This window comes from Coenobita brevimanus, chromosome 15 (assembly GCF_032717465.1).
Source record: "Coenobita brevimanus isolate Jiangsu-jjx chromosome 15, ASM3271746v2, whole genome shotgun sequence".
NCBI classification, from domain to species: domain Eukaryota; kingdom Metazoa; phylum Arthropoda; class Malacostraca; order Decapoda; family Coenobitidae; genus Coenobita; species Coenobita brevimanus.
In genome coordinates this window covers 34,231,148-34,251,279 of record NC_136968.1, presented here as the reverse complement: position 1 = coordinate 34,251,279, position 20,132 = coordinate 34,231,148, and the positions used below count along the sequence as shown (strand labels likewise).

Here is a 20,132-nt window from a genome sequence, read left to right as displayed (position 1 = left end):
TGGCCTAAAATTGCTGTATCCCCATCTTGAATGCTGAGCTGTGACAGTAGTTGTATAAACACTAGAAATAGATACTAGTCATGAAGAAGTGGTATGAGAAAGATGTTGTGTTTTAGCAATGTCTTTTTCTGCCACTGAGGCGTGTGAGATAAGCTGGAAATTGACGAGAACCTGGGCCAAGTTAAGGTGAAAGTACTACAGAACCGTACAGTATTCAGTTCATGATGTTGTGCACTCAAGACATACCTACAGTGGTGAGTGGTGAATTGGTGTGTATGTGTGGTAAAAATCTCATAATCGTGGTCATCATCATTTGCACCCCTTTTCCCACTTAAGGATGTGGTAAGGCATATCTCCACCACAGTAACTGACTTGTTGTATCTCTGCCACAGTAACTAGCTTGTAATATCTCTACCACAATAACTAACTTGCATTATCTCTGCCACAGTAACTAGCTTGTAATATCTCTACCACAGTAACAGACTTGTAATATCTCTACCACAATAACTGACTTGTTGTATCTCTGCCACAGTAACTAACTTGTAATATCTCTACCACAGTAACTAACTTGTAATATCTCTACCACAATAACTGACTTTTAATAGCATCTCTACCACAATAACTGACTTGTAATACCTCTACCACAATAACTAACTTGTAATATCTCTACCACAGTAACTTCTAACACCTATACCACAATAACTAAATTCTAACATCACTACTACAGTAACTTCTAACACCTCTACCACAATAACTTCAAACATCTCTACCACAGTAACTTCTAACATCTCAACCACAGTAACTTCTAACTCCTCTACCACAATAACTTCAAACATCTCTACCACAGTAACTTCTAACATCTCAACCACAGTAACTTCTAACATCTCTACCACAGTAACTTTTAACATCTCTACCACAATAACAATCATTACAGGAGGTAAGCGCAATGTCCGGGGGAAGACGAAAATCCCGGAAGCCTCAGAAGTGGGAGGACTACGTAGCGGACGAGGAGCAGCTGGCCAACATCGAGCAGGAGTTGGAGAATGAGGAGAAGGCGAGGATGATGAGTACGAGCATCGACGAGGAGGGAAACAGCCCTGTCGTTGAGGAGGCCAGTCCAGGGAACGAGCAGAAGGGTAACGACACCAGCAGCCCTAAGGCGATGGGGCACGAGGAAGGGGAGGACGGTGGGGATGTATCGGATGATGAGGCGCAGCTGGAGATTGTGGTGGAGAGGGAGGACGAGGAGGAGGGTGTGGTGCATGAGGATGAGGAGCTGTCACTCAAGGAGGAGGTGGTGCATGAGGAAGGTCAGTGGGTCTTGGTGCAGGAGAATATAAGCATACACACACACACACACACACACACACACACACACACACACACACACACACACACATATATACACACACATACAGATTTTGAAACATATACAATTCTTGGTATATTAATAAGTAACATTCACACACATAAGCTTATTTTTGCATAGTAAATGGCACTAGGGATGGGTGCCTACATGGGGTGGCACTGATATAACCATACAGATCCACTACCTGGTTATATAAACATCCATTAGCGGCCACAAACATGAAAAAGCATAAAATATTCAAAACAAAACGAGCATTAACAGGAGACTGTAAATTTGAATCACTTACACCAATAAGTGTAACCAGTATATAAGGACCAGATGAACAAGAGGAGAGTGTATGTGAGTGAGGTGGAGGGGGGTAGAGGGAGGGGGAGGCCAAGGATGAGATGGAGGGATGGAGTGGAGAGGTATATGAGAGAGGTGAGGGTGTGAACTGGGAGCAGGGCAGTGAAATGGCGGGGGACAGGGCAACATGGAGGCGATTTGTTTATGGCCACCCCGTACGTGATTAAGGTGTCTGGCAATAGATACATAGATAGATGAACAAGAGATGGACATAAGTGATCTCTTCAACAGGGGTCTGTGCCTCTCATGTTACTTTATGTTGCACCATCATCATCATCATCATCATCATTGCCATCTTCATCATCATCATTATCATTATCTTCATCATCATCATCATCATCATCTTTATCATTGTCATCATCATCATTATCATTATCACCATCATCATCATCATCATCATCATTATCATCATAATTGTCATCGCTATAATCATCATTGCTATAATAATCATCATCATCATCATCACCACCATCATCATCATCATCATCATCTTTATCATTGTCATCATTGCCATTGCCATCATCATCATCATCATCATCATCAGGCAGACAGAGTGATAGAAAAAAGTGTCAGAATTATTACTTTCTTTACGTCCTTTTGCAGATGTTGATGTAGGGTCACAGTCCAGCAAATCAGGTAAGGGTGGCAAATGTGGTGGTTCAGGTGACAATGAGAGAGAGAGAGAGAGAGAGATTAGAATAGAGGTGAGAGCAAGAAGAGAGGAGTGATGATACAGAGAGAGAGACAGACAGACAGAAAGAGAGACAGACAGACAGGCAGAAAGAGACAGACAGACAGATAGAGGTTAAAAGAAAAAAAGATGACTGAGAATGATTTTTTCCTTTTCCAGATGGTGATAAGTTGCAGGTCACCAAATCAGGTAAGGGCGGTGTGCGTGGTGGTGGTGGTTTGGGTGACAACAAACGCAGTGGTGCGGTGGGCGAGTGTAGCAGCTGCGGAATACAACTGCGCAACTGGCCATCTGCACACAACCACCTGCGCTACCACCGGCTGCACTACATACCCGACTGCTCCAACGAAGCATCTGTGCCATGGAAGAGGTTAGCTGTGTATTCTTAAACAGTTAGGAAGCTTACAAACACCTCTTCCTTAGCTATTTATTTCAGATTCAGAAAGCTTACAAACGCCTCTTCCTTAGCTATTTATTTCAGATTCTGCTCCATGACTATATTCTTGTGTGGAGAGGTTAGTAGGGTGGATGTTTCTCTCTCTCTCTCTCTCTCTCTCTCTCTCTCTCTCTCTCTTTCTCTCTCTCTCACACACACACACATACACAATCTCTCTCTCTCTCTCTCTCTCACACACACACACACACACACACACACACACACACACACATAATCTCTCTCTCTCTCTCTCTCTCTCTATGACTAGCATCAGATTCTAGTGTTAATCTGTTGTTACAAATCAGCATTCAGATGGAGAAATGACAAGTTGAGTTTGAAAAGAGTATAGCTTCTCACTCTTGCACTCTCTCTTTTCTTGCTTCTGGATCCTACCTCACTCTATCTTTAATTGGGAAGAAGTAGGATGAGAGGATAATGATGGTCATGATGATGATGACAGCAGTAGCAATAATGATGGTGGTGAAATATGATAAAAACAAAAGCAGCTGATTCTCACATCTTTTTCCCTCCCCAAAAGACAGTGTATGTTGTTGTCTGCCATTAACATCCCCATCTTTCCCTCCCACCAAAGGAACTGTACGTATTGTGGTCGCAGCTGCCAGTCGTGTGAGGTCTTGGCCTACCACGCGTACACAGAGCACTTCCCCACAGCTGGCATGAACTCCACCACACCACGCGCCTGCCCCTTTTGCCAAATGGTCTTCACAACGACAGATCTGCTCCACGAACACCTAGACTTCACCTTCGTTATTTTTAAGTGCCAGGTGGGTTGGGAAGGACATGATTTGCTTTACTTTTTATTGCTTTGTTTTTCCAGCTGTTGTTCTGTGTCTAGACTTTACCATCGTTATTTTTAAGTGCAGGTGGGTTGGAAAGGACATTATTTGCTTCTTATTGCTTTATTTTTCCTACAGTTCTTCATTTTTAACAATCCCCCCCTTGCCCATATCCCCACTCTCTCAGGTGGTATTTGCAGTGATGGATTTGAAACATGTGAAGGAGCGTTGTGGTGTGGATGTGAATGTGATAGGAAGCGTTAGGAGAAGCACATTGAGGTGGTTTGGCCATGTGGAGAGGATGGAGAGTGAGAGACTGACGAGGAAAGTGTATGTGAGTGAGGAGGAAGGGGGGAGAGGGAGGGGGAGGCCAAGGATGAGATGGAGGGATGGAGTGGAGAGGTATATGAGAGAGGGGGGTGTGAGCTGGGAGCAGGGTAATGAAATGGCGGGGGACAGGGCGGCATGGAGGCGATTTGTTTGTGGCCACCCCTTATGGGATTAAGGCGTCTGGCAATAGATAGATAGACAGATTTGCAACATGAATACCTACTGTAGATTTTACCCTTATTATTTGCAATTGCCAGGTAAGGTTGAGATGTTATTGCTTTATTTTTCTCACTGCAATTCTGTCTTTATTATCCATCTCTTCAGTACCCACATACCCATTTTGTCAGGGTGGTACTTGCTGCATGAACACCTCAACATTGCCTTTATTTTTAAGTGTCAGGTAAGTTGGAGAGACATTATTGCTTTACCTTCCCACTGCTGTTCTGTCTTTATTATCCTTCTCCCACAAACCCCCTTCTCTCTGATGGTATTCACAATGACAGATTTGCTGCCACAACATCTAGACTTTACCTTCTTTATTTTTAAGTGCCAGGTAAGTGCAAGAAGATGTTACTGCTTTATAAATTCATTCATTCATTTATTCATTCATTCATCCATCATCTAATCCTGTGTTGCCCCATGAGGAGTGTAGGGGCCCAGGGCTAGGCAAGTTAGACCAGCCTTACTTATCCCTGAGTGGCATTAAACCACCAGGTGCCATAATTTGGTCATATGGTTACCACCCAGCGTAGTAAATGGTTTCCTGGTGTATTGTTATTATGCATAGAGAATTAGTGTCAGCAGGAAATTAACCATTGTGTTTGTGTTTCAGTTGTGTGGCATTTCGGTGGATCAGGAACACAAACTCTACAAACACCTGGCCGGCTGCTTGAGAGAGGAGCACCCGGGGGAGGCGTCAGTGCAGTGCTGTGTGAGTAGTTAGTGCAGCAGCTCTAGTAGTAGTAGCAGTAGTAGTAGTAGTAGCAGTAGTATAGTTGTAGTAGTAGCAGTAGTAGTGATGATGGTAGAAGCAGTAGTATAGTTGTAGTGGTAGTAGTAGTAGTAGCAGTAGTATAGTTGTAGTAGTAGCAGTAGTAATGATGATGATAGTAGTAGTAGTAGCAGTAGTATAGTTGTAGTGGTAGTAGTAGTAGTAGTAGCAGCAGTAGTATAGTTGTAGTAGTAGTGGTGGTGGTTGTAGTAGTAGTAGTAGTAATAATGGTGATGGCTGTAGTAAGAGTAGCAATGGTGGTGGTAGTAGTAGTAGTAGTAGTATAGTTGTAGCAGTAGTATAGTTGTAGTAGTAGTGGTGGTGGTAGTAGCAGTAATAGTAGTAATGATGGTGGTAGCAGGAGTAATAATAATAGCAGTAGTAGTAATAGTAATGGCAGTAGCAGTGATAGCAATAGTAGTAGTAAAATAACCTTCACTGTTTGGCTGAGCAGACCCATTAACCATAGATAAGCAACCATAGGAAGAGTGTGGAGATTTTGGTTCATGGATGGATGCCCCATATGCGTCCCTTCACCCAGCCAACACGTTCCTCATTTTTCGCAGGTGTGTCGAGTAACGGTGAGCGTACACAATCTGAACCACCACCTCCTCAACCACAGTACGCTGATCAACATGGCCAAGAATTTTACAAGCAGTGAGAAGCGGAAGTGAGCATATCTGTCTGTTTGTCTGTCTGTCGCTGTATTTTTGTGCCTCTTTGATTCTATCTGGCTGTCTGTCTATGTATTTATCTGTCTGTCTATTTGCCTGTGTTTCTATCTGTCTATGTTTCTATCTAATCTATTTAAGTCTCTGTCTATATATCTGTCTATCTATCTTATCTGTTTATATGTCTCTCTCTGTCTGTCTGTCTTATCTACTTATCCATGTCTCTATCTGTCTATCATTATCTATCTATCTCTGTCTATCTATCATTCTCTATCTATCTGTCTATACCTATCTATCTATCTGTCTGTCTATCAAAGCTGTTCTCAAATTACAAAAGGAAGAGTTGAGTTGCAGTTGAGTGTTTTGGTGGTTTGTAGATGGGGAGGATGTGTATCTATGTATTTATCCATAAGTCTGTTTATCTACCAGTATCTGTCTATCTATCTATCTATCTGTGCAACTCTCACCAGTAGTTCACCAGGGCCGCAGTAAAAACAGCAACAATCTCTTACAATAACAACAACAGCAAGTCTTATATCTGTCTGTCTATCTGTCTATCTATCTGTCTGTCTGTCTGTCTGTCTATCTATCTGTCTATCTACTTATCTATAGTCAGACACGTTAATCCTGTAAGGGGTGGCCAGAAACAAATCACCTCCATCTCACCCTGTCCCCTGCCATTACACTGCCCTTCCCCCATCTCACACCCCCCTATCTCATATACCTCTCCTTACCATCCCTACATCTCATCCTCGGTCTCCCCCTCCCTCTCCCCCCCTCTCCTCTCTCATATTTATACCTCTCCATTCCATCCCTGCATTTCATCCTTGGTCTCCCCTCCCCCCTTTTCTCATGTACCTCTCCACTCCATCCCTCCATCTCATCCTCAGTGTCCCCCTCCCTCTCCCCTTAAGTACACTCTCCTTATTAGTCTCTCACACTCCAGTCAGTCGTACCTTAGTCATAATTGCAGTGGTAACATCATACGTACGTCATCTAGCCCTGTGTTGCCCCCTGAGGAGTGTAGGAGCCCGGGGCTAGGCAAGTTGGTCCTGACATTTAGATGAGAGTGACCAGCCTCACACATCCCTGAGTGGCATTACATGAGCAGTAAACCCCAACCACCCTTTGGATATAAACCTTCACCAGCTCAATCCATTTGGAGTACCTTAATTACCCACTAAACCACCAGGCATCAAATTTGGTTATATGGTTACCACCCAGCACAGTGAATACAAGATAAACAAACAGATAAGTGGAGGGGGAGAGAAGGAGGGGAAGGCCAAGGATGAGATGGAGGGATGGAACAGAGAGGTATATGAGAGAGGGGGGGGGGTGAATTGGGAGCAGGGCAGTGAAATGGTGGGGGACAGGGTGATGTGGAGGCGATTTGTTTGTGGCCACCCCGTGTAAGGCATTTAGGCATCTGGCAATAGATAGATAGATAGATTATTTAAAAGGTTATATGGTTACCACCCAGCGTAACTGCAAGATAAACAAACATACGTACTTCATTATTGTTTGGACTCGCAGCGTTCCCATTCCAGAGGCAGCCAACAAAAACACTCTCCTTGTTAGTTTCTCACTCTTCAGTCAGTCTTACCATAGATAAAATTGCAGTGGTAACAAGATAAACAAACAGGCAAGTACTTCATTATTTTTTTTTTATTTTTTTTATGCAAGAAAGAAGGAACCAAAGGCCAGGAGCCCACAATACCATTCCTTCCAAGAAAAAACAAAAACAACACAAAAGAGCGCCAAATTCAAGATCTTTCCCATTCCAGACGCAGCCGGCAAAAACCTGAGGACCTGCTACGTCGACAGCAGGCCTCCTCGTGCCGGCCGTTCCTCTGTGAATTCTGCGACCGGAAGTTTGTGCTGTACGCCGAGTTCAAGCGGCACCTGTACTCCCACTCCAAGCTGCGGTCCTACGTGTGTACGCACTGTGGACGCGGCTACTGCCAGAAAAACACGCTCATTGTGCACCTCTACCAGTACCACAACGCCTCGCCAAACGCAGAGGAGATACTGCCAAAAGAGGATGTGACGCAGAGGTGAGGTGCGGTTGTTATTGTTGGCGTCATTTGCATTAGAATCGTCTCCTCTTTGTTCTCCTTCTCATCTGTGTTTGTCACCATCATCATCATCATCATTGTTGTCATCGTCATCATCATCATTATCATCCTGCCTCTCCTCCTTTTCACCCCCACCACCACCAGTACCACAACGCCTCACCTAACGCAGAGGAGATACTGCCAAAAGAGGATGTGACGCAGAGGTGAGGTTCGGATGTTGTTGTTGGCGTCATCTGCATTAGCTTCATTTCTTCCTTGTTTTCCTTTTCTTCCTCGTGTTTATCATCGTCATCATCATTATCGTCATCCTCCTCCTGCCATTTCTGCCTGTCTGTCTATCTATAGCCAGACACCTTAATCCTGTAAGGGGTGGCCACAAACAAGTCACCTCCATGTCACCCTTTCCCCTGCCATTTCTGTCTGTTTATCTACAGCTAGATGCCTTAATCCTGTAAGGGGTGTCCACAAACAAGTCACCTCCATGTCACCCTTTCCCCTGCCATTTCCTTCTGTTTATCTATAGCCAGACACCTTAATCCTGTAAGGGGTGGCCACAAACAAATCACCTCCATGTCACCCTGTCCCCTCCCGTTTCTGTTTTTCTGTTTATAGCCAGACACCTTAATCCTGTAAGGGGTGGCCACAATCAAATCACCTCCATGTCACCCTGTCCCCTGCCATTTCTGTCTGTTTATCTATAGCCAGACACCTTAATCCTGTAAGGGGTGGCCACAAACAAGTCACCTCCATGTCACCCTGTCCCAAGCCTTTTCTGTCTGTTTATCTATAGCCAGACACCATAATCCTGTAAGGAGTGGCCACAAACAAATCACCTCCATGTCATCCTGTCCCCCTGCCAGTTCCTGCTACTATTTCTGCCACAATGCCTATACCGTACCACTCTCTCCCCAGATATTGTGAGTTGTGTGGGCGTGTTGGGTTTGTGAGTCTGGAACTGCTTATCCGACACCTCCTCCTCAGCTGTCACCATAGAAACAACCTCCAGATGTCGTTTGCTGTTATTATCACCACCAAAGCCAAGGTGAGTGGTGGTGCAAGGGGGAGAGTGGCTTGGTGAGTGGTGGTGCGAGGGAGAGGGGCTTGGTGAGTGGTGGTGCGAGGGGGAGAGTGGCTTGGTGAGTGGTGGTGCGAGGGGGAGAGGGGCATGGTGAGTGGTGGCGCGAGAGGGAGAGGGGCATGGTGAGTGGTGGTGCGAGGGGGAGAGTGGCTTGGTGAGTGGTGGTGTGAGGGGGAGAGGGGCATGGTGAGTGGTGGTGCGAGGGGGAGAGGGGCATGGAAACAAACAATAACTTATGTTAGCTCCAGTGGCTTATATAGATTTGTGTTCTATAGATTCTAGGTAATTCTATGCCACCTTTTTCTTTGCAATTTATCTGATGTATTACACCTAAAACTCTCTTGTAAATAACACCTCTTCCTTTGCAATTTATTTGATTTATTACACCTAAAACTCTCTTGTAAATAGCTCTTCTTTCTTTGCAATTTATCTGATTTATTACACCAAAAACTCTCTTGTAAATAACATCTCTTTCTTTGCAATTTATCTAATTTATTACACCTAAAACTCTCTTGTATACAGCACCTCTTTCTTTGCAATTTATCTGACATTGGGTCTGGTTAGTACTTGGATGGGTGACCACCTGGGAACACCAGATGCTGTTGGCATAACGTTCTCCCTGCGTGTCAAGTGGGGTTGGTGGAGGATTAGTGCCCCCTCCCTGTAAAACAATTAACTCTAAGCCTTGGCCACCCCGTTTGGGATACATGGCGTCTGGCAATGAATGAATGAAATGACTCTCATGTACATTATTTATATTGTCATAGTTTGCATCAGTAACAAGCAGGAGGGTACTGAGGACAAATTTCTTTAATAAATTTTATAATTAGACTTCATTAGGTGGGTGACTCTTTCCCAAAATTATATCCCCATTGAAATAATACAGTAACTTGTTTTGTAATGGATTTTTTCAGTTGCATCCTCACTGCAAAATGAGGGTGTCCCTATTGCATGTTTTTCAGCATCACTCCTATAGAAATACCGATTTTGATAAAGTTGATGATGGTAGTGATGATATTGGTGATGAAGGTAGTAATAAAAAAAATTAATATTGATTGTAATGAAGACGATACAGGTGATGCAATAATAAGCATAATGGTGACTACGGAAATACAAATTGGACCTTAAATAATATCATATCAATAAATGTTTCTTACCATTACAGGAGGAAGAGCTGGAGTTTATGGAGACAATGTACAGTCCTGCCATGCGTACCTACCTCGAGCTGGGATGTGAAGCGTGGAAGACGCCAGAATGTGTCAGTGTTTATTTTAGTACCCGTTGCCAGCATACACATCAAATTTTACCCCATTGAGCCAAAAGTCACCAAAATTTCTCTGCAGGCTGTGACAGTGGAAGGTGTCAAATGAAATGCTTTTATGTGATGATGATGATGATGACGATGACAACATTAATGATGATAGTGATGATGATGATGATGTCAGTGACCACAGTAATGATGATAGTGACGATGATGACAGTGACGACGATGATGATAATGATGATGATGATGATAAGCTGCATGTCTCACTTTTACCTTCACTGTCTCTCAAACTTCCCTGACAGGTAAGAAACTTCCTAGAGCACCTCCAGTCAGACCCACCCCCAAGCCCCCCTGTCCCTACGAGTCGCAAGGAGGCGGCAGAGTTCACCGATGTGCAGCTCCTCACCTACCTTTCTGTCTTTGAGGAGAAACACAGGAAGAAGGACAAGGAACTGGACTTTCTTCTAGGTCCCAAGTGCAAGGTGGGGTGTAAGAAGAAGGACAATTAAATGGACTTTCTTTTAGGGTTGAGTCCACTGTAGGTTGTGAGAAAATGAGTAATTAAATGGTCTTTCTTTGGACTTTCTTTAGGATCAAACCCAGGGTGGGTCTTGAGAAAAAAGCCAAGGAAATGGGCTTTCTTTTAGGGTCAAGTTGAGGGTGGGGTGGGGTCAGGAAACTCGAGGGTGCGGAATATTAGCATAGAGCCAGGTGGATTAGGCCAGGGTGTGCCAGATAGGAGGAAGCAAGAGGGAAATTAGGCTATTTTGGTGTTGGGCCTGGGATTAAGCTGTCATAGTCCAGTATATATAAGGGTAGATGACCAGCCTACTCTCCTTGGTGGCATGACACTATTGCATCATATTGTTTATAAAGGCTTCAGTGTGCTTGTATGCATCTACCTAGGTCACTTGATGGTGGTTGTCTATGCTGTTCAGTCTCTTGCAGTCTCCCTATTCAGTCCCTTATCTGTGAGGTTGCACTCTGTGGCCTCATCCCAGGTCTTTTTTGGTCAGTCTCTTGTAATTCTACCCCCAACATTCACACCTCTCACCCTTTGCACCCAGTTGTCTTTCTTCATCCTCTCAGCATGCCCAAACCATCCAAGAAATCACAAAAACGTACCATATTCCAGGACGGCAGCAACAACCAGGACGCAGAACCGCCCTCACCAGAAAACTCATCAGAGGCTGAAATCTTGAACGCGAAGCCAGAGAGCGAGGCCATATCCCCAAGCACAGAAAACTCACCCTCTCATCCCACACCGCCCCATGAGAGAGGGAGCGAGGGCAGGGGGATGGTGGGCATGTTGTCGGAAGCAGCGCAGGCGAATTTAAACTCACTTGTACAGCATTTAAGGAAGGGAGGGGACAAAAGGAGGGCGGAGGAGGTGAGTGCATATAACACACTAATTTTTCCTGTCCTGATTTTCCTTCTTTCTTTGTTTCTTTCTTCAGTCCAGCAATTATCTCTCTTTTTTCAGTCCAGTGATTTTTTTCTTTCTTTCTTTTTATTTTATCTGTTTATATATTTATCATTCTTGCCAGTTCAAGACATTGTACTTGATTTAACACATCATCTTGTGTAGTCCATCTTTATTATTATTATTTTTATGTTTTATTATATATATTTCTTTATATTTACTGTTATCATATATTTCGATGTAACAGGGAGGCTGTGACTGTAATTTGTCATATAATTGGCCCCGAATGGATCTATCTATCTATCTATCTATCTATCTATAGCCCGATGCCCTAATCCTGCAAAGGGTGGCCGCAGACAAAATGCCTCCAAGTCGCTCTGTCACCCACCATTTGACTGCCCTCCCCCAAACTCACTCCCCCCTCCCTCATATACCTCTCAACTCCATCCCTTCACCTCACCCTCGGTGTCCCCCTCCCTCTCCCTCCCTCCACCTCACTTACATGCACTCTCTTATACCGATATCTAATTACATTTATACACCCTCATTTGGTTATACTAAATACAGCCTGTGATGTTCCCTTGTTAAGAGAAATGTTAAGTTTATATTATGCACATCCATGTTGAGATAAGGATTTGTGTGTGTGTGTGTGTGTGTGTGTGTGTTTGTGTGTGTGTATGTGTGTGTGTGTTAAGAATATACCCCACACAAATTATAGAGGTATACTGTGTACTGATGTGTTATATGTGTGTTAGTTATAGCAGAAAAGTATATGAGAGAGGTGGGTGTAGGTTGGGGGAAGGGTAGCAAAATGGCAGGGGACAGGATGACATGGAGGCAATTTGTTTGTGGCCAACCCTTACAGGATTAAGGCATCTGGTTATAAATAGATAGAGAGATAGACAGTGTTATTTATAAGGGTATGGATAGACAGTGTTATTTATAAGGGTACCTCAAATTATCTCTCTGTGTACTGGGTGTGGGTGTATGATGTGCTTGTGGTGTATTGGGTGCTGTATTACATGTGTGCATTATAAAGGTACACAGACTCTCTCCCCTTGTCCAGGGTGAGGGTGTATTGTGTTAGTTATAAAGGTACACAGACTCTCTCTCCTTGTCCAGGGTGAGGGTGGGCCAATCGACATCTGCCTGGTGACGTCCTCCACCAACACGCAGGTCACCATCACACCCGCCGGCCACACCTCACAAAACCTTCACCCGCCAAAGGTAATAACAAATTATGAGGTTTCTGTCAGAAAGACCCAGGATTTCGGGCGCTTGAATGGTGAGTGAATGGAGGCCTTGATAAGCAACAGAGGCTTGACTGTTGCAGCTGCACGAGGCTTACATGAGGGAGTGTTAGTGTTAACTTTAACATATGGATGTGAGACTATGGTGTGGCTTGAAAATGAAAGGTCAAGAGTAAGAGCAGTGGAGATGGGACTGCTGAGGAATGTATGTGGAGTACAGAGTGGATAGGATACGAAATAATGTGGTTCATGAAAGATGCAGAGTGAGGAAGTCGGTGGACACCAGAATCGAAGAGAGTGTATTGAGATGGTATGGTCATGTGGAGAGAATGGATAACAATAGAGTGGTGAAGAAGGTATATCTGAGCGAATTTGAAGGAGGGAGGAGGCAAGGTAGGCCAAGGAGAAGGTGGAGAGATGTGGTGGATGAGTGTGTGAGGAAGAGAGGTTTGGAGGGTGAGGCTAGGAACTGACAAGAGAACGAGCTGGCTGGATGATTGTTGTGAGGAGAAGTGCATGATCAGGGATTGGCACCTCTTTTTAACATGGCAGCGTCTGGATTAACTTTGTCGGATATGACTATGTGAAGCTACACAACGTGGTAAATGTTTGTGGCATATCTGATAGAGCCAGGATTCTTGGGGCATGGATGGTGAGTGAATGGAAGCGTGGCCCATTGGACTGGGCAGATTTGGGCTGTCTGGACATTGCCACTCCTCACCCTGCCCTAGGGTGGGAAAGGAGGTCCGGATGATGATGATGAGTTACATTCCTGTACTTTATTTATTTTTGTATATATTGGCAGGTGGCGCGTAACCTTCTGCACCGGCCGTCAGCGTCTGAGATCAAGAGGCGGTACCCGGGTGTGACGGTGTTGGGTGATGTGGATTTCTCTCGCCTTCCCTCGCTTCTGCTGCAAATGGCTCGCATCATACCAGGCAGGTGAGAAAAGGAGATCAGTGTTTGTAGTTGCAGTGGGTGTCGAGATTTGTAACTGAGGATGGGGTTTGTGGGAGTGGAAGGAGAAAGGGAGACAGAGAGAGGGATGGGGGGGAAGGAACAGTATGGAGGAGTTTGAGAGAGAGTTTGTGAGAATGGAAGGAGAAGGGAAGGGAGGGAGAGTGGGGGGAGGGGGAGGAACAGTATGGAGTAAAGAGAGTTTGTGATAGTTGAAGAAGGAGCAAAGGGAGATGGAGGGATAACAAGGTGGAGGAGTGTGTGAGAGAGTTTGCAAGAGTGGAGGGAAAAGGAAAGGTAGACAGGGAGAGAGTGACAAGGTGGAAGAGTATATGAGAGAGAGTTTGTGAGTGTTGAAGGAGGAGGAAAGGGAGAAGGAGTGATGGGAAGGTGGAGAAATATGTGAGGGAGGATGTGTGAATGTGAGATAGAGGGAAGGAAGAGAAAGGGGAGACTAAGAGAGGGGGACAAGGTGGAGGAGTATGTGTGAGAATTTGTCAGGGTGTTGGGCTGTGGGTCCCTATTCTCCTTGTCTGAGCCTGGGTCTGTGCTGGCTGGGTCTCTGTTCTGTCTCGATTTTTTTATTTATCCCAAGTGATATCATACAGTGTGACCTCAGGGATGGGGGACTGAATGGGGTGGCTGGAGATCAAGCAGCGTGTGGAGAAGCGACTAGGTGACCAAGGCCAATGCATGGAAGGATGTTGGAGGGAGCGTGAGGGGGAGGGTATGTGCTGATCTGATACTTATATTCCAGGGTACAGAAGGAGATCCACCTGAGAGGTATAAGTGCACGAGACCTCCAGCGTCTTGAATTTGAGGCCCAGCTACTACGTGAGGCTGAACCCTTCTACCTCTGTGACAGTCCACCCCAGTTCCAACTCTCCCACCGCCATCCCAAGCAAGGAATCTCAAACTCGGGGGCGCCAGATCGAGTGCCGAGCCCTTCTGTGGTCTCACGGATAATTAGTGAGCTGGGTATGGATGGCGGGTGTGTGTTTGCAGCCAGCAGCAAGAGGATTGGATGGACCCCCAGCCAAGAGTTGGTAAATAGGTTGTTGTTGGAGGCGAGGGAGTTGGCAAAGTGAGGTGGGCTGTTGTGGTGTTGGTAGTACATCATCTTCCATCTACTGTATATTATTTTGTGTCCCTGCATTTTATTTTATTCATCTTTCATCTGTGTTTGTTGTCTTTCCTGCATTTTTTTTATCCTTCATCTGTGTTTGTCGTCATTCCTGCATTTTTTTCATCATTCATCTGTATTATCTGTCTTTGTATTTTCCTCTCATCTGTCTTTTTTCTTCCTCTTTTGTCTCTCTGGCCCCTGTCTCTCTATCTCTAGTTACCTCCCAAGCAAGTTTTAGTATTATTATTGTCTCTTATTTCCCTCTCTCTCTCTTTTCTTTCTCTTGTATATGTCTCCTTTTCTCTCTCTTGTCTCTCTCTTTTATCTCCTCAACCCCCCTCTCTCCGGCTTAGTCTACTTACATACCAAGGAAGTGTCAGTATTTTTATTTTATTTTTTTATCTATCCATCAGTCTCTCTCTCTCTCTCTCTCTCTCTCTCTCTCATCAGGCTGTTAGAAAGGAGCCAAGTGGGTGGCAGAGTGAGGAGGGGGACTGTAGTGTTGGTAATATTTTATCTGCCATAATTTTCTCATTTTTCTCCACTCTCTCTCTCTCTCTCTCTCATTTTTCTCTTTCCTCTCTCACTTATCCCTCTCACTGTCTGTCTGTCTATTTTTTTTTTTTTTTTTTTTTCAGTCCATCTATTTTTTTTTTTTGTCATTTTCTGTTTTTTCTCTCACTATCTGTCTGTTTTTTTTTTTTTTTTTTTAATTTCTTTCTTTTTTCTCTCACTTTTTCCTCTCACTGCCTATCTATCTATTTTTTTTGGTCACCCGGAGTAAGAAAAAAGATAAAAATGAAGCAGACAACATGAGGTGCTTAATCATGGTGCTCATTTGATTACTTTAGGCCTTTCAGTGTATGCAAGAGTTAACCGTTACTCCCAGTCCTTCATTTATGCAACAGGTCAACTCTGGAACTGTCTCCCTCTGTCTGTATTTCCCACTTCCTATGATCTCCAGTCTTTCAAACGCGGTGTGTCCAGGCATCTTGAAATGAACGGATCTTGAATTTGGCTCACTGTAGTATTTTTTTTTTTTCTTTTTCTTGGAAGAAATAGTTTGTGGGCTCCTGGCCTTTGGTTCCCTCTTTCTTGAAAAAAAAAGAAAAAAAGAAAAAAGAAAAAAAAAAAAGGGCAGGTTATTCACTTGCTACTCTCAGATACAAGTCCACTGCATCATCCCAGGCCCGTATTTTTGCCGGGTAAGGAGCCTTCCTAGCATCTGTTCCTTAGTGATTTATATTCCTTACTACCCATTACGGTCCTCTCTGTTGCTTCATGTATCTTTGTTATGTTGACTTTGCATGAATAACACACAAGAGTAATAAATCAAACTACTCATTAATATCCTCGTTTCTGCTTCTTATATCTTTAATGTCAACGTGGATGGCATGAATAACACACAAGATTATAGTAATGGAGCAGAACCAGAAATAAACCAGTAAGGAAAAGGTGTTAGTGAGCTTCCTAAATGCACGAGAATAATAAATCAAACTGCCCTTTCTTCCTCATATATCTTTTTAGTGTCAACCTGGATGGCACGAATAACACACAAGAATATAGTAATGGAGCAGAATCAGAAATAAACCAGTAAGGAAGAGGTGTTATATGAAATCAGACTCACTTTGGAATGGTAGGTTGCCAGGGTACAATAATGACAACCTCAGAGTCATGTGCTGCAAGTATAGTAAGCTTCCTAACCACCGGAATACCGCCTCAGGTTGCGACACATGCCTCCCCTCAGTGTTAGCCTGGGGACTCACTTCACCTAGTAACTCAGAAGGGGTGGATGGATGCGAAAGTTAAGTGACATCAGCTGCTAACTCCATTTTTTTTTTAACAGACCAGAGGAAGGAAAAACAAATGAATAAAAAAAATAATCCCTACACCAGATTACTGCCGTCCTCCATTCGTAAAATAACTGAAAAAAAAAAAAAAAAAATAATCCATATACCAGATTACAGGCATCCTTCATTCATAAAATATCTGTAACAGTCGGACTTGAACAGCTGCAGGTTGAAGATTGGTGGGAAACAACTCTGGGGAAGTGAGTTCAAACCCCAGCATTAACGGGTAGGCAGCATCGTTACTAGCAGTGTTGATTACGTGGCCACAGCAATGATAGGAAAGGATACTGGCAAAACTGTCTATTTACAAGTGGGTTCTGTTATATGAGCATCTGCTGTATGAGAAACCGATGATACAAGAATAGGCAGTTTAGACCCAAATTCAGTGGTGCTGCTGGTGTCATTTAACCTAACCTTACTTCTCCCGTAAGTCATGTACAGTCAACCAAAAAAGTATCGGCCCTCGTACGTCACGGATCATTGTGAGACGTGGATGAAGCATTGTGATTTGTGGGGCATCCTGTGATAATTAGTGAAAATATTATCTTTGGTAATTATTAGAACTCAAAATTGAAAAAGAATATCACATACTGGGTGGTGTATGGTGTGTGGCACCAGATTTATAGTTTCATATGTGTCTGCAGAATTCGGTCATTTTCACAGCCATCGTTAACTGAGGGGCCAGTACTTTTTTGGGTGGGTGTACAGTACTCCATTTACTATCCCATTTTTCACTCCGATATATGAGTTTTCACTACTCCGTTCTTCAGTCTGTTATACGAGTTTTCACCATCTGTGCAGTCCTCCATTACCATATCCCCTTTGTATAATAGGACCCGCCAGTAAAGTCTATATTTTCAGATGCCTTAATACTGTTAGGGAGGCTACAATCAATCACCTCTGTCACCCCCTCCCCTGCCAACACGCTGCCCTGTCCGCACCTCACATCTCCCTCTCATATACCTCACCACCTCACATCCCACTCTCATATACCTCTCCACCCTGTCCCTCCATGTCCTATATACCTCTTCACTCCACACTCCACTGTCATATACCTCCACCCCACATCCCACTCTCATATACCTATCCACCTCACACCCCACTCTCATATACCTCTCCACCCCACACCCCACTCTCATATACCTCTCCACCCCACACACCACTCCCATATACCTCTCCACCCCACACCCCATTCTCATATACCTTGCCATCCCTTACCCCCCTATCATGTACCTCTTCACCTCACACCCCACTCTCATATACCTCTCCATCCCATCCCTCCATCGCTCATATACCTCTCCACCCCACACACCCCACTGTCATATACCTCACCACCTCACACCCCCCTCTCTCATGTACCTCCCACACACCCCTCTTATGTACCTCTCCACCTCATACCCCCCTCTCTCATGTACCTCTCCACCTCACACCCCACTCTCATATACCTCTCCACCTACACCCCATTCTCATATAATTCTCCACCTCACATACCTATCCACCACACACCCCACTCTCATATACCTCTCCAACCCACACCCCACTCTCATATACCTCTCCACCCCACACCCCATTCTCATATACCTCTCCACCCCATCCCTCCATCTCCTGTCAGCTGCTTCACTCCAATAGGCCTTATGTAGCCTGATTAAAATACTTTGGCAGCTGAAGTAGAGCAGAAAAGCCTGTGAGAAAATTTAGTCCTTTCCCTCTGCTTCCCTTCCCTGTTTCCCTCACCCTAACATTGCCATTGAGAAATACTCCAAGCTTACTGAGAGCTACTCCAATACAGTGATATTATATGGTGCAACGTGTACAGAATGGCTTGTGATAGTTTACCTCTCAAGGAAGATTTGTTTTTCTAGGAAGGGAAGAGGCTGCATTTTTCCTCCTTTGATCTTCCAGTAGATATGGGAAGATTTATTATTCTTATTTCATTTATCCTGGTGTTGGAGGGGATGCCTTCATGTGGTGGCACTAGTATAATGGAGCGGCTTCCCTGCCAAGTTTCACTGATGTCCCTCATCTTCCTCTCAAACACTGAAAGGTGGATGGTGGACTGCTGGACAAGGGCAGCTTCAGCCTGTAGTTCAGTGGGTTTACTTTTCAGATGAATTTGGTGCTGCTACTACTACCGCAACTACTGTACTACTACTACTACTACTACTGCTACTACTACTACTACTAAACTGTACTGTTACTACTTCCCCTTCCTGCAAAAACAGATCTTAGGTACAATACATAGATGATGTTAAGTTTTATTTTAATTGTGTCGTGTCTGAGGTTTTCGTTATATGTAAGAACCGTCGGAGTACAGTGGTCTTTTTGTACCATTTTGTATTTTTGAATAAAATTGATAGATTGTGTTGATGTTTTGTATCCATCCTCTTTTTTGTGATGCACAGTATTTATTTTGTTATGTAAGCATTATTTATTCATAGTTTTATAAGTAGGCATGTTTTCAGAGTTACTGTACAGGTATTATATTTGATGTTTTATACTCAGCTGATTATGTAAATTGGGGGAAACTGATATATTGGCTTTATAGGTTATTTTCTTTAATTTATTGTAGAATTAAGAGCAAAAAAATATTAGAAATGTTGTTTATGAGTGTATAGCGTATTTGCAGCATACAGGGTGTCTCTGAATATTACATACTAACATTAGGAGTGATTCCAGGACTGATTTTGAGTAAAATATGATGTAATACCACGGATCAAAGTACTGTATCAGCCATTACAGAGCTATGGCTAAAATGGCTTCCTTTATAGTTTACCCATATGATCGTCAATAATTATAGCTTTGTAATTCTGTAGCTGAGAGTTTGACCTCTGTTGGTAGTCTTTTGTGTGTGTGTGTGTGTGTGTGTGTGTGTGTCAGCCATGTGGAGAGGATGGAGAGTGAAAGATGAACGAGGAGAGTGTATGTGAGTGAGGTGGAGGGAAGGGGAGACAGGATGAGATGGAGGGATGGAGTGGAGAGGTATGAGAGAGAGGGGCATAGAGGGAGGAGAGACTGAGGATGAGATGGAGGAATGGAGTGGAGAGGTATGTGAGAGACAGGTAGAGGAAGGAGGAGACCAAGGATGAGGTGGAGGGATGGAGTGGAGAAGTATATGAGGGGGAATGAGTTGGGGGAAGGGCAGCGTAATGGCAGGGGACAGACTGACATGGAGGTTATATGTATGTGACCAGCCCTTATGGGATAAAGGTGTCTGGCTATAGATAGATAGATAGATAGAGTCATCTTAAGTCAGCATGTTGACTCCCAGGACAACGTATATATATATTTTTCTCTGTGTATATAAAGGGTTTCAAGACGTGAATGGTAATGTATGTTTAAACTGTTTAACTGGCTACACTGTTAATTGGTTTACTTTTGTGTCCTTACTTATATATATCTGGCTCCTACCCATCCTATCAGGGTTGTGCAAAGTTGTGGTAGGATGTAGAAGGTGATGAAGATTTAAAAATTTTGAATTA

The 20,132-nt window shown here is 43.9% G+C and overlaps 1 protein-coding gene across 1 annotated transcript; it reads left to right on the top strand.

Moving 5' to 3' along the window:
- Positions 1-946: 946 nt before the first annotated feature.
- LOC145390741 (uncharacterized) lies at positions 947-14,765 on the top strand. The gene is made up of 14 exons (XM_080265537.1): positions 947-1,310; positions 2,318-2,350; positions 2,565-2,784; positions 3,434-3,626; positions 4,801-4,899; positions 5,526-5,629; positions 7,415-7,684; positions 8,618-8,747; positions 9,949-10,041; positions 10,350-10,529; positions 11,183-11,443; positions 12,593-12,697; positions 13,526-13,662; positions 14,435-14,765. The coding sequence occupies exons 1-14, from the start codon at positions 947-949 to the stop codon at positions 14,763-14,765; spliced, it is 2,520 nt and encodes an 839-aa protein (XP_080121663.1).
- Positions 14,766-20,132: the final 5,367 nt, after the last annotated feature.